This window comes from Rhinoderma darwinii, chromosome 2 (assembly GCF_050947455.1).
Source record: "Rhinoderma darwinii isolate aRhiDar2 chromosome 2, aRhiDar2.hap1, whole genome shotgun sequence".
NCBI lineage: Eukaryota > Metazoa > Chordata > Amphibia > Anura > Rhinodermatidae > Rhinoderma > Rhinoderma darwinii.
The window spans coordinates 348051108-348066586 of record NC_134688.1 but is presented as its reverse complement, the minus strand read 5'-3'; the positions used below and the strand labels follow the sequence as shown (position 1 = coordinate 348066586).

At 40.1% G+C, this 15479-nt stretch overlaps 1 protein-coding gene across 1 annotated transcript in view; it reads right to left on the bottom strand.

Annotated features, from left to right (window-relative positions):
• Positions 1–7270: 7270 nt before the first annotated feature.
• Positions 7271–15479, bottom strand: part of LOC142741856 (transcription factor ETV7-like) — a 97385-nt gene continuing 89176 nt past the window's right edge. Inside the window, exon 8 of the mRNA XM_075851184.1 lies at positions 7271–7331. Coding sequence (XP_075707299.1) covers positions 7271–7331 — 61 coding nt within the window. The remainder of the gene's footprint in view (positions 7332–15479) is intronic.

The window sequence follows — 15479 nt, the reverse complement described above, 5'->3', positions numbered from 1 at the left end:
ATGCAGCGTTCACCATGCATTATATATTACATGTTACGTTTATTGTGCGGGTCAGTACGATTCCGGCGATACCAAATTTATAGCACTTTTTTTCTGTTTTACAACTTTTTGCAAAATAAGTTAGTTTAGTAAAAATATTTTTTCTGTCACCATGTTCTGAGAGCCATAACGTTTTAATTTTTCGTTGATGGAGCTATATGAGGGCTTGTGTTTTGCAAGCTGAGCTATAGTTTTTATAGTTTTCATATCATTTTTGCATACATGCGACTTTTTAATCACTTTTTATTCCAATTTTTTGTAGGCAAAGTGACCAAAAAAAAGCAATTCTGGCATTGTTCTTTATGTAAATTGTTTTACGGCATTCACCACATAGAATAAATAACATAATATTTTTATAGTTCAGGCCGTTACGGACGCGGCGATACAAAATATGTATGGTTTATATATTTTTTCAATAATAAAGGACTTAATAAGGGAAAATAGGCTATTGTGTTTTATTTTATTACTTGAAACTTTTATTTTATTTTTTACAACTTTTTTTTTACTTTTTTTACATTTATTTTTAGACCCACTATGGGACTTGAAGGTCTAATTTCTGATTTATCTTCTAACACATAGCACTACCTATGTAGCGCAATGTATTAAAACAGTCAGTCGTTCACTGACAGCAAGCCGATTAGGCTAACACCCACGACTGATGACGCAGGCTCAGCTTCTGAGCCAGCTCTTTCTTCCCATCAGTACGTGTGCTGTACGTAGAATATATGGTCCAAATCCTTCATCTGCCACGATGAGAAATGGGGCAGGAGGTCCAGTAGATCCATGCAGTTGTCTCGGTTCTGGAACAGAGAGCTGTTTGGACTGAAGCCGTTCACCCATTCTGGAAGCCCTGAAGATGCCAGCATCTGAAGAGCTCCCATATGCCCCTATATCTACAATTATAAACTGGTAGTTGCTGTCAGCCAAGGCGAATAGCATCACCAATAAATACTGCTTGTAATTGAAATATAGGTACCATGAGTGAGGTGGCGTCTTCACACTAATGTGTTTACCATCCAGTGCGCCAACACAGTTGGCAAACTGTGATTGTTGGTAAAAGCCCTCGGCAATCCGAAACCAGTCTTGTGCCTTGGGCTGTGGCATCATCGTCGCTCTCAGTCGCTGCCAGATGACTTCGCAGGTCAGACAGATGATCTGTGAAATGGTGGAACACCCCAGTAGAAATTCAAAATGCAGTGATGCAAATGAGTTCCCTGTTGCCAGGAATCTGTGAAAAAAATATTTATAATAATTAGTGCTAGCAGTACCAGGGTGACATGGTGGCAATGGGCAAAGGCTACAACCAGGGTTATATAGTACTTGTAGCAGAGTGACATGGCGGCAATGGGCACAAGGGCAACTACGGTTATATACTACTTGTAGCATTATGACATGGCGGCAATGGGCACAGGGGACAACTACGGTTATACTACTTGTAGCAAGGTGACATGGCAGCAATGGACAAAAGGGACATTTGGTGTTCTTACCTGAGAGAAACGATGAGCCGTTCCTCCGAGATGCACCGTCGGTCAAAGCTGGAAATCGACATGTAGCAGAAGTTGTGAAACTTGTCCGGGTGCTGCCGCAGGTCTGCATACAGGCTATGGAAATGCACCTTTCTGGGCTGTTGGGAGACAATGGGGTGAACCCAGTACCTCCTCCTCCTCTTCGGTTCTTCTTCCAGCATAGCTTACTGTCCGAATCGCCGAGAGACGAGCCAGTCCAGAAGAGCATGAGAGCATGAACCACACGTGGGTAGTGCATCCTTGCAACAAAAGAAATGCCAGAAACCAAAGTTATATCAGCCGAGGATTCCAACAGAGCTCTCACAAAGCACAAATGGCAGAGAAAATGGTGCCAGAGCGATCATGTGACCTTTTCAAGGGGTTGCGACATAGTGGTGACATTATTTGTAGACTCCCATTTCTTTTTTTTGCGGATCCGTAAATGCGGATGAACTAAGGATGCATGACAGTACGTATTTGCGGACAGCGTGCCTATATGCGAATGAGTCGCAGATGACTTTGGATGACTAGGGATCCGTATTTGAGTAGAATAAAAGCCATTACAGTCGTGTGCATGAGGCCTTAGAGTCCATGCTGTTTAGTTTACAGATGATTGCTTAGGCTGGATACAATTGTAGCATATTATTATCCATGAGAAGTATTTGGCTTCTTTGGGTTTTCACTCCGTGTTTTTATCCCATTACAGCAAAAGTTAAAACAGAAATTTTAGCACAAAGGATATTATAAAGTTGTATAACATTTTTTAATTTACAGTGATCAAGGTTTATTTGCAGGGAACCCCTTTAATACCTACACCCATATTGTCCAAGATTCATATCCCTACATCAAGAGAATTAGAAATTCTACAAGTTTCAGTGTACCAACTATTCCTGTCCAATAGTGGAATGAGATGAACTGGACTTTACTAAATATATCACGCCATGAATTATTACTTATGTTACCTATAACCTCATATTTAACCCCTGACTTTTACAGTTATTTTTGGTTTTTCATTTTCGCTCTTTCCTCCCCAACTTCCAGAAGCCATAAGTTTTATTTTTTGGTCCAAAAAAAACGTATGAGGGATTGTTTTTTGAAGGACAAGTTGTACTTTTTCACGGCACCATTTATTGTACCATATTATATACTGGGAAACGTAAAGAAAATATTTGCTTAATCGTATTGTCTCCGCTTGTACAGGGAGTCTAATATTACATTTTAGGAAACTGATGCTTAACCCCTTCGCGCTCAGCGACGTACTATTCCTTCGTGCTAAGTGCATCGTTCGCGCTCAGCGCTGGAATAGTATGTCGCGGGAGGAACGGCCATTTTGGCCGTCTTCCCGACACATACAGGAGCTGTAACAGCTGCTAACTCGTACAGCAGTCGCCGCAGCTCCTTCTGCGGAGACTGATAGCTGTGTCCCCGCTGATTAACCCCTTGGAAGCCGCTTTCAATAGCGATAGCGGCTTCTTAGGGGTTAAGCTGCCATCATCGGCCCGCTACACGATAGCGGCCGGCGATGGTGGCTATAGCAACCGGACGCCTAACAATGGCATCCAGCTATGCCATTTATGGAAGCCTTGCTGTCAGTGAGTAGCTGACAGCTGTAATACACTGAACTACGCATATAGTGCAGTGTATTAGAATAGGGATCAGGGTCTCCTGCCCTCAAGTACACCAGTGGGACAAAGTAATAAAGTTAAAAAAAGTTACAAAAAAATTGTGTAAAAATAAGAAAATAAAAGTTTTAAAAGTATCAAAAGTAAAAATCCCCCTTTTTCCCTTATCAGTCTTTTATTATTAATAAAAATAAATAAATAAACAAATAAACTATACATAATTGATATCGCCACGTCCGTAACGGCCTGAACTACAAAAGTATTTCGTTATTTATCCCGCGCGGTGAACGCCGTAAAAGAAAGTAATAATAAACCATACCAGAATCACAGTTTTTTGGTCACTTCACTTCTCAAAAAATGGAATAAAAAGAGATCAAAAAGTCGCATGTACCTAAAAATGGTACTGATCTAAACTACCGTTCGTTACGCAAAAACAAGTCCTCACACGGCTTTCCTGATGGAAAAAAAGACAAAAACTGTATGGCTCCTAGAATAAGGCAACACAAAAAGTAAATGATTTTTAATAAAAATTATTTTATTGTGCAAACACCATAAGACATAAAAAACCCTATAAACATTTGGTATCGCCGTAATCGTATCGCCATGCTGAATAAAGTGAATATGTCATTTATAGCGCACGGTGAACGCTGTAAAAAAAATAGAATAAAAAACAATAGAAGAATTGCTGTTTTTTAGTCACCACGCCTCTTAAAAATAGAACAAAAACTGAGCAAAAAGTCACATGCACCCCATGAAAACTACAATGAATTCCCCAAGGGGTCTAGTTTCCAAAATAGTGTCACTTTTGGGGGGTTTCCACTGTTTTGGCACCACAAGACCCAGGGGCGTAGCTAAAGGCTCATGGGCCCGGGTGCAAGAATTCAGCTTGGGCCCCCCTACCACTCCCCAACACCACCATCATCATCAGACCCCTGCGCGCGCTTATGCCCAGACGCCTTGCTAGTAAACTTTGTGTAGTGTTTACAGTTGAAAAAACCTTATTAACATATTATTTAAAAAAAAAAAATGGTGAGGAAGTGTACTTTGCTCAGTAAGCCGTTTTGTTTACTATGATAATGAACACGTACACTTTGGAAAGTACCTGAAACATTAGTTTGTTTGTGATCGGCTGACAGTACACTATGAGATTTTTCCTTGGTATGAGCAGTTATGAGTTAATAATTGTTAGATATTTGGCAGTGCCAAAAGATAAGTTAAAATCAGCATAAGGCTGGGTTCACACAGACTTTTTTGGGTCAGATTTTGCTCTGCCTGCACGCCGATTTTCGCAGCATTTTTCGCCCTTGGCCATTGAGCGCCGCGGGCAAAAAACTCAGTGACATACGTTTTCTCTGCCTCCCATTGATGTCAATGGGAGGTCAGAGGCGTAACCACCCGAAGATAGGGCATGTCCCTTCTTTTTCCAGAGAGCCGGTTTTTCCGCTCGTGGGAAAAAAATGCCTCCGCCTCCCATTGAAATCAATGGGAGGCATTTTCGTAAATTTTTTGGCGCGTTTTCTGACACGGTTTCCGTGTCAAAGAACGTGTTAAAAAAACTCTGTGTGAACTGGCCCTAAAACAGATTATTTTACTTTTTTTCAAAGCACAATACAAATAGAGTAATAGTGTAAATAAGTATTTTGGCATTTTGTAATCCGTATACAGTATGTAAACCATAAATGTGCAGGAAAGATGGGTGTGTATAAATAGCACATCAAAGGCATTCTCTTAGCCTACACTCTCGATATAGGGCAACTGTACATGAAATCTCTGCCAAGTCCAAGGGAGTGTACCAATAAAGCTAACTTTATATGATATGGGTAGCGTTTGAAGACACTGTACCTGGACGACTTAAATTCTCTCTATCGAATTTTGCATTATTTTAAGATGGGAAAGGTACAGTGCTTGGGCTTAAAATAAGAATGTAAAATAATACTCAATGGGAGAAAGTTAGCCATGTTAATATGCCTGTTTTCTGGCAAAGAAATGTTGCAAACAGATCAAAAGTCGCAAAATTTGCATCTTTTGGGCAGTATCCTCCACTTTCGACCCCTTTTGAAAATGTAGGCGGAGCTTAGTGGAAGGGGCGTGCCCACTTCGGCCCGACATATTTACTATAATTTACACCAGAAACTGGCAACTTGCGAAAATTATAGCAAAGATCTACGACAGCTCCAGGTTGGCATAGATTTTATTTAGTGTCGCATGGACAACTGAAAATGCAAAACATTTATTAAGAGTCATTTGCCTCTTAATAAATTTGTTGCATCTTACTCTAGCTTGTTAGAACTAAAACTGGCACAATCTTGATACATCTTCCCCAATAAGTCTATAGGATTAAGCAATTTACATTTTCCTAGATTACATATTCGTTTTATAAGCGCTGGCAGTAGATTTACTTGCCATAATTTAAATATATGGTTTTCACAAATTTGTGTATGTGTGTATATAATTATACAGTACTTTTTGAGTTGATCATAAACATAATAAAGCAGAGTCCCTTATTTCAGAACATCTACAAAACGTATTGCTAAACGGAAGGAGCACTCACTAAATGACCTTGATCTCCTCATTGGTGGCTGAAAGATTAACCACACTATATGTAAATGTGTACACGTAATCCCTTTTGCTATTTTTTACTGACCAAGAGGGTTCACATGATGGCCCTTTCTGACCTCTCAGACTCTTTCAAAACTGAATAGGACATTGGGGTACACTTGGCTGTGTCTGGTGACAGACGATCTTTAAAGGAAATCTGTCACCAGACAAACCCCTTTAATATAGTGCATCTATGAGATACTCAACGTAATGTGCTTCAGGTGCCATGCAAAAGCGTGCTATACTAATTATGGTGTGTGCTCAGGCCTGATTGGCAAATGAAAATAGTTTTGTCTGCGACTCGACTAAGCACACAAGTGGTATGGCCGAAATCACATGATGCCTCTCGTTGAAAAAATATTGGCATATGGTGCACACTTCTGGATGACTCCCCTAACCGTTGTTTGGGGCACTATTCAGCATGTTCAATAGCTCTTGCTAAAGCAGAAAAAAACCATGGCCATCTTATAGATTCTCTTTGGCAAGCAGATACCGTGGTCATGTTAAAAATAATTCAGTGCAGTCTATGCTGAAGACTAAAAGAAACACAACAAAAAAAATATTTCTGTGACATTTTTATTCTTTATTTTTATTATTTTTTCCTTATGTTAGCATATAACTGCATATAACACATTCACTGCACATATCCATAATTCAATGGCAATTAACACAAGTTTTCTTAATTATTATCTTCATATGTATACACTTGGCTCTGCTCTCAGTACATAGGAAATAATAGAAGTTGCATGCAGCACCAGCCATAGGCATCATGCACACAAGCGTATTTGTCATTCATATCATAAGGATATTCAATACGATGTTACTGCATTTCAATGGGGCAGATGTGTCCACCCTTAACTTGTTTCTAAAGCCGACAAATCCCGAAATGTGTGACACAAAATGTTAAACAAGCAGGTAAAAAAACCATAAACCTCCGACAGATGCCATTCTTGAGCCATCCATTGCCCATTGACTCCCATGTTAAAAAAAACCATAGCTTTAATGTATTTGTTTTTACTGGATAGCTGTGACGAATGTGTCTGACAGATGACATCCAACAGCCATTTGTTATCCTATGTTAATAGGTTTTTTACTAGAAGGTGCGAGATTGTATTGAAATGGTATCATGACAAATTGTATAACAACGCAATTCAAGAAAAGTTAATGGTGGGCACATCTGTACAATGGTGGAAACACATGCTGAGTCCACATTAAAAAAAATTTCAGTATGCTCCATCATGTTTTCAGTACATGTTTTCAGTATTTTGGGCTGTATTTGGTCAGTATTTTGCATCAGTATTTGGAAGTATTTGGAAGCCAAATCCTGCAGTGGTACCTAATGAGAAAAAAAGTATAATGGAAAGATTTGTACCTCTTCCATGTTTTGGACCCACTCGTGGTTTTGGCTTCGTAATACTGATGCCAAATACTGACCAAAAACTGCCGTGTGAAAGTATCCTTAGTGAAATATCTCAAGGGGAAACAGCAATGACATATTCATCAGAGTCATATGTGTCTTGCGTTTGCAGTTTCTGATGCATGTTTCTCTTTAGGTGACCTCAGAAACCTAAACTAAATAATTGTGGAATTAATCAGCATATAAATACATGTTTTTAATATGCAGAGAAAGCTAATTTTACAATTGAACATTTGTGTTTCGAATATGCAAACTCTTGACTGTATCACAATATTTGGAGGGATATTCTGTTTCATTGTCATTTTTATTTATTCATTTCTAGAATTGGAAACAATACAATTTTGTAATTTATATGTAATTAAAATTCTGCTCACATAATTTATTTTTACTAGTGTAGTCGACTCCAGTCTCTGCACAGTATAATGGATTAGTCCTAAGTAATCCACCCATAGGATGGATTCCTGCCTCTCTGGATTATTTGCCTTAATTGCTTAATTCATCTCACCCTTTTGGCATACTATATAAATCTGGCCAGGCTATTAAGCTCCCTGCCTCAAGTCTAGTTCCTTTCTGACTCTCTCTACAAAATGTTGCTGTCATTTGTGTACCGAACTTGCATTTTTTCCTGACCACGTCTCTGCCTCACGCGGTAACCTGTTGCTGCTCATCTGTGTACCGATCCTGGGCTGTTACTGGACTACTCTTGCTATTATCACCCTCCTACATGATCTAGAATCTTAATCTGCTATAAACCTTAGCAGACTAGTCTGGCTCACATGTGGAATCCCCTGGAACAAGTCCTTTGACAACTATGAAGCAACAAATTGCTGAACTACAAGCATTTGGAGCTACTTATCAAAAAAAAAAAATGTTCTCAGCTGCAAAATCGATTGGGAGAGCAACAAAGAGAGATGATTTAATTACAAAGACAACTTTCGTATGTGCGTGGCTCACTCAGCCACAGTCTCAAGTTTACACGCCATTACCCATTGGCGTAACAAACCCCCTGCAACCCTGACCGGAGGGTTAGGGGACCGAATCCCCCTCACGCTTGCTACATTAGTCCCTGGCAATGGTCTGCACCATGGCACATACAAGGTCCTGACGCTGGCAGCACACAACGTCCATCTCTAAGGTTCAGCGGTTTTTCATACTGTTGACCTGATCTACAGGATAGGTCATCAGTATATGATCGGTGGGGGTGTAACACCCAGACCCCATACCGATCAGCTTTTGGGGATGCTTCCAGGCCTTGGATGTTATGCAGTGGCTTGTGTCAGAAGCAGAAGGCTTCCGTACACTGTATTGCGGCCGTGCTGGGTTATTGCAGCTCTGCTCCTATTCACTATGAAACACTGCCCTGTGCTCGGACAACCTCTTTAATTATGCTACATATATTTTTCAAATTTACTAGTGAAAAGAAAAATGTATTGCTTACAATTAATCTTCTGACAGATGAAGCTCCAGTGTTGGCTTCTCTTTATGTAGAAAAGGATAGTAATCTTCTGAATGTTTTGGATGACTGTATCACTGCTATGAATCAAGTTTTAGATGATCCTAATTGTTATGCCACAGCTGAAGTTAGACTGCATAATCTGCGGCAAGGAAGGTGCTCAGTTCCGGAATGCACAGAAGAGCTGCTGGGTAACTGATACCACAGGGAAGCTAGCGGCTCAGAAGAGCCAATTTCAGAGAGGGCTTTCAAAGCAAGTGAAGGATGTACTTTCCAAAGTGATAACCCCAGAAAAGTTGGAGAACTTAATGCAATTGTGCATTCAAATTGATCAGAGACTTAATGAAAAACGAAAGACTATACTGTGGGTATTTGGAGATAATCCTGCCTTCTCCTTCGATCAATCAAGTCAGAATACTCAGAAAGATACTGAATCTATATCTGAACCAATTTGACTTTATGTTATTCAAAAACAACAGCAGAAAAAGAGAGGCGACCTACAGAAAATATTTGCCTTTATTGAAGTGTACTATGCTGTTTATTGCTCAAATTAGATCCGTAGGACAATCGCTGTCAAAGATGTAATAGAAAATGGAGACGATCTGTTGGATTAAAAAATACTATAGGACGAAGACAAGTTGCTGGCACCAGAGAATCTTATTTTATAGTGCCAATACACATATGCACTAAAACACATGAGATTTCTTGTTCTGATATATTTGACCCCTATCATCATGGCCTTTTTCTCATGAAATTAAGCATCTTCAAGTTCTCATCATGCCTGATCATCAAGAAGTTATTCATTTCCAACTGTTTCTTCTCCAAAGTTTTCAGTGATTTGGGGAATTCCTTGGCTTTTTACTCACAAACTATTCATCAGTTGGGAAACACGTTGTATACATTTTCCATCTGAGTACTGTCAGCTAAATTGTCTGCCTAAACTTTTTCAATACTTGAGAACACATCAATATCTGAACTTGCTGTTAACCCCTTAATACCGAAGGTATTTTAAACCTTAATGACCGAGCAATTTTGTAGGTTTTTCCATCGTCACATTCAAAGATCTATAACTTTTTTATTTTTGTGTCGACATAGCTGTATAAGGACTTTTTTTTTTTTGCGGGACAAGTTGTATTTTATAATAGCACCATTTTGGGATACATATAATTTATTGATTAACTTTTTAATAACTTTTTTAAAAACAGAAATTTCGTCATTTTTTTGCGTCTTAATTTTACGCCGTTTACCGTGTGGTATAAATAACATAATAACTTTATTCAGCGGGTCGTTACAATTGTGGCGATATCAAATTTATATTGATTTTTTTTATGTTTTCCTACTTTTACACAGTAGCAACACATTTTTTTCAAAATTATTTGCTTTTGTGTCGCCATATTTTAAGAGCCATAACTTATTTATTTTTTGACCGATGCAGCTGTATGAGGGCTTTTTTTTTTGCAGGACGATTTGTAGTTTTTATTGGTACCATTTTGGAGTAGATGCGACTGTTTGATCAGTTTTTGTCAAATACTTTTGAAGGCAGGATGAATAGAAAACAGCAATTCTGGCGTTGTTTTTTATTATATTTTTTACGCCGTTCACCGTGCAGGTTAAATAATGTAATTATTTTATGGTTGAGTTAGTTACGGACGCGGTGATACCAAATATGAGTAACTTTTAACTTTTTTTTCATTATAAAGTATTTTGTAAGGGGAAAAAGTGGGTATTTATTTTTTATTCTTTTACTTGGGACATTTATTTATTTCAAACTTTATTTAACTTTTTTTTACTTATTTTAGTCCCACTGGGGGACTTTACAGTGCAAACTTTTTGATCGCTATTATAATACACGCGGGGATGCCAGTGGGATGAGAGAGGGAGACCCCTCCCTCTAAAATCACTCAGATGCGGCGCTCGCTATTGAATGCCGCATCTGAGGGGTTAAATAAGATCGGAGAACACTGCTAGTGGTCTCCAATCGTTGTCCTGAAGCCCGAGGCTGTTAGCAACAGCATGGGCTTCAGGAGATCCCCGGATGATGCGGGGAAAAATCTTCTGAAGTGCCGACGTGAAAAGGCGGCGCTTCAGAAGAACTACCCTGAATGGCCGACGTAAAAAAAACTATACGCCGGTCGTTAAGGGGTTAAAGATTAATTACCATCACAATACAAAGAATTTCAGGATGTCTGTGATAAAAAGAATGCAGATAAGCTACCTCCACATGGTTAATGATTGCCCAATAGAACTGTTACCCATAGCTACATAACCCTTTGGTCGAATCTACTTTCTTTCGGAAACAGAACTGAAAGCCCTTAAGGAATATTTGGATGAAAATTTGAATACAGGCTTTATCTTTCCATCTACATGTCCTGCGGGAGCACCCTTGTTCTTTGTTGATAAGAAATATTTAACCTTACGTCCCTGCATTGATTATAGGGAGCAAAAAAACGAACAGTTAAAAACCGATATCCTCTGGGGGTGTGGCGAGCCGGAGAACTGAGCAGACGTGCTTTCAGGAGCTCCGCATCTAAAAAAAAGAATCTAATAACATCACAGCCTTTAAATCTATTTTTTGAAAGCTGAACCGGTGTGGTAGTGCAAAGAGATTCTCTGCAGCTGGTCAATCATCGCTGGATTCTTTGCAGACAAGTTTAATACCATTGTGGCCTAGACCATGCTCAGACCACGCGCTACACCAATGGGGACAGCTGCCACGCAGGCTCAGAAACATCATCAAAGGTGAGCGGCGTACCAATCAAGAGATTAAATCTCTCCCCAGTCATATTTCAACAAAAGGTTAAGGCGTAAACTATAACGCAGCCTGTTCGATTTCTACCGCATGTAAGGGCAGACCCGCGCCCCCCCCCTCTTAGATCTCTTGGACACTAACGTTTACAGACGCCCTGTTTATGCGATGGGGAAGCACTGTTGAGGTGTAACACAGAGAGTCACCGACCCCACTGACGTACCAAAGGATCAAAGACACTGTCCGAACTGAGTCCTTATTCACTTGGCTAGGAACGGCACTCATACTAACATACCTAAATAACATGCCAAAAGTATGCAAACATTGCACGGAGAGCATCAGTCACCTTCCCCAGATACTAAACGGTAGGACATACCATTGAGAAGACATAAAAGGAAGCGAGGCAGCACATCCAAAAAAGTGGGAATTTATTCACCCAATGCAGAACACTGTGGGTGCGGAAGCCATAATGTAATTCCCATTACAGTCCAATATTGTTCTGTGCAAAGTGATAGGACCGATGGCAATAGACAAAAACAAAAATGTCACAGCACCAGAAAAAATGCTGCAAAGTGTACATGTCACAAAATAGGACTGGGTAAAAAGTCCCTATGAGTACACACAAAAAAAAAGAAGCGTGGCAGCACATCCAAAAAAGTGGGAATTTAATATTGGGCTGTAGTGGGCTTACGCACCCCCAGTGTTCTGCATTGGGTGAATAAATTCCCACTTTTTTTTGGGATGTGCTGCCTCGCTACTTTTTTTGTGTGTACTCATAAGGACTTTGAACCCAGTCCCATTTTGAGGCATCCACTCTTTGCTTCATTTTCATTGAAAATAACTTTGGGAAAGGGAAGAAACCAAACCCTTACTAGGCCTCAAAAAAGGGGACTGAATTTTGTCCTATACTGGAAAATGAACACGGCGTCCAGAACGCTATTTATGCAGTAAATGCTTTCTTTTACAGCAAGATAAAATAACAGCCTTGCAGAGTGCCCTCACCAGAGAAATAAAGGTCTACATTTTACTGTGAAATAAGAGGTAACTCTCCTTTGTAAAAGGAGCCACCTTGTTTTTTCCTCATTATACAAGTGCTTAGTGCTTTTAATTAAATCTCTATGGTCTCAGAACAACTAATTACCTTTCTACAGAACTGTGAATTTAAACAAGAAAGAGCATAGTTCTAAAATTTCTGGACTCTCTGTGGTCTTCTGATTAACTTCTAATCTGAGTATTCAATCTAAAAAGGAAATTTACTACTAGACCTATCAGCACAAGTGGTCCGTCCTACAAATTTAGAGAATATCATTTATACTCAGTAGTAGTTCAGAACATGTATTAACCCCTTCCCGCTCAGCTCAGTACTATTACATTGTGCTGAGCGCATCGTTCGCGCTCAGTTCAGTAATAGTACTGACCTGAGTTAACACGGCGCCATCTTTCCCCGGCACGTGTTTGAGCTGTGATACCTGCTGTTTCCGACAGCAGGCTATCACAGCTCAGTGTGCAGGGACCGATCGCGGTGGTCCCCGCCGATTAACCCCTTAGAAGCCGCGTTCAATAGCGATCGCGGCTTCTTAGGGGTTAAGCCGCAATCGAAGGCCCGCTACACGATAGCAGCCCGCGATGGCTGCTATGGCAACCAGAGTACTAATAATGGACTCTGGCTACACCATCAACGGAAGCCTAGTGGGTCCTGACAAAGTCAGGACCCACTATGCTTGCTGTCAGCGAATAGCTGACAGCTCTAATACACTGCACTACGCGTGTAATAGAATAGTGATCAGGGCCTCCTGCCCTCAAGTTCCCTAGTGGGACAAAGTAAAAAAAAGTGTAAAAAAGTTAAAAAAAGTTGTGTAAAAATAAGAAAATAAAAGTTTTAAAAGTGATAAAAGTACAAATCCCCGTTTTTCCCTCATCAGTCCTTTATTATTAATAAAAATATATAAATAAACAAATAAACTATACATAATTGGTATCGCCGCATCCGTAACGGCCTGAACTACAAAGCGATGTAAAAGAAAATAATAATAAACCGTACTAGAATCACAATTGTTTGGTCACTTCATCTGCCAAAAAATGGAATAAAAAGAGATCAAAAAGTGGCATGTACCTAAAAATGGTACTGATCGAAACTACAGTTCGTTACGCAAAAAATAAGTCCTTGCACGGCTTTCCTGATGGAAAAATAAAACAGTTATGGCTCTTAGAATAAGGTAACACAAAAAGTAAATGATTTTTTACAAAATGTATTTTATTGTGCAAACGCCATAAGACATAAAAAAAACTATACACATCTGGTATTGCCGTAATCGTATCGCCCACAGAATAAAGTGAATATTTCATTTATAGCGCATGGTGATCGCTGTAAAAAAAAAATAGAATAAGAAACAATAGTAAAATTGCTGTTTTTTAGTCACCACGCCTCTTAAAAATAGAATAAAAACTGATCAAAAAGTCGCGTGCACCCCATGAAAACTACAATGAATTCCTCAAGGGGTCTAGTTTTCAAAATAGGGTCACTTTTGGGGGTTTTCCCACTGTTTTGGCACCACATGGTGTTTTGGCACCACCATGGTGCCTAATAAATTAAATTAATTAAATTTCACCTCTACTTTGCTCTAAATTCCTGTGAAACACCTAAAGGGTTAATACATTTTCTAAATGCTGTTGTGAATACTTTGAGGGGTCTAGTTTCTAAAATGGGGTGTTTGATAGGGGTTTCTAATATATAGGCCCCTCAAAGCAACTTCAGAACTAAACTGGAACCTAAAAAATAAATAAAAATGAGGCAATACTTCGCTTCTTACATTATACGGATAATGAGCAGTGCCCACCCCGAGATGACCCCAGTTTTGACCGTTTGTATAAATGGAGACACCTATTAGTAGACCGTTTCAGTGCCCGGTTTTCCCAAGCATACACCCCCGAGAATAGTATTTCTATTGATGAGTGCTTGGTACATTTTAAAGGGAGGCTTCAATTCCGCCAGTACCTGCCGAGTAAGAGGGCAAAGTATGGCGTGAAGATGTATAAGCTGTGCGAGGGGGTATCAGGGTAAACCTACAAATTTAGGATATATGAAGGGAAGGACACCAGTATTCAGCCCCCAGAATGCCCCCCTTTACTGGGAGTTAATAAAAAATTGTGTGGGATTTTGTGCACCCACTGCTGGACCAGGGTTACCACCTCTACCTGGATAATTTTTATACCAGTGTCCCACTCTTCAACTGCCTCGCTTCCAGAAGTCCTGCGGCATGCGGCACTGCTAGAAGAAATCTGAGAAGCCTCCCTAAGACTCTGCTTGGGCAAACAAGAAGTGGTGAGAGCTGGGCACAATCCAGCAGCAATATATTGTGTGTCAAGTACAAGACAAGAGAGATGTCCCACCAGTATCTATGTACCTGTATGAGGTACCAGAACAGAGACCCCCAAACCAGACTGCATCCTGGACTACAGTAGGTACATGGGAGGGGTGGACTTGTCAGATCAAGTCCTGAAGCCCTACAGTACTTCTGGAAGCGAGGCCACACGCATCGTACCAGGGCAACACTTTCCAGGAGAAGTTCCCCAAACTGGCAAGGAGGGAAAAAGTCAAAAGGGCTGCAAAGTCTGCTATAAGAGGGGGATAAGGAAGGACAAAATATACCAATGTGACACATGTCCCGAAAAACCAGAGCTCTGTATGAAAGTGTTTTAAAATTTATCATCCATCCCTTTATTTTTAATTTACCACAGTTTTACTTACCCTGATGCACTCCGCACAGCTTACCCCTCCTCATATTTCCCCTCTGAGCCCTACCTCAGGGGCTTCTGCGTACATGACTTAGCACCAGAAAAGCTCCAGTAGGCCAAATGGTGGTCCTTTCCTTCTGAGCCCTGCCGTGTGCCCAGGCAGCTAATAACAGCCACATGTAGGGTATTGCCATACCCGGGAGAACCCACATTACAGTTTATGGGGTGTATGTCTCCGGTGGCACATGCTGGGCACAATATATCGGAAACTGACATGGCATATATATATAGAAAAATTGCAACTCTCACTCTGCACCATCTGTTGCGCATTATCTTTTACACAGTACCTGTGGGGTCAAAATGC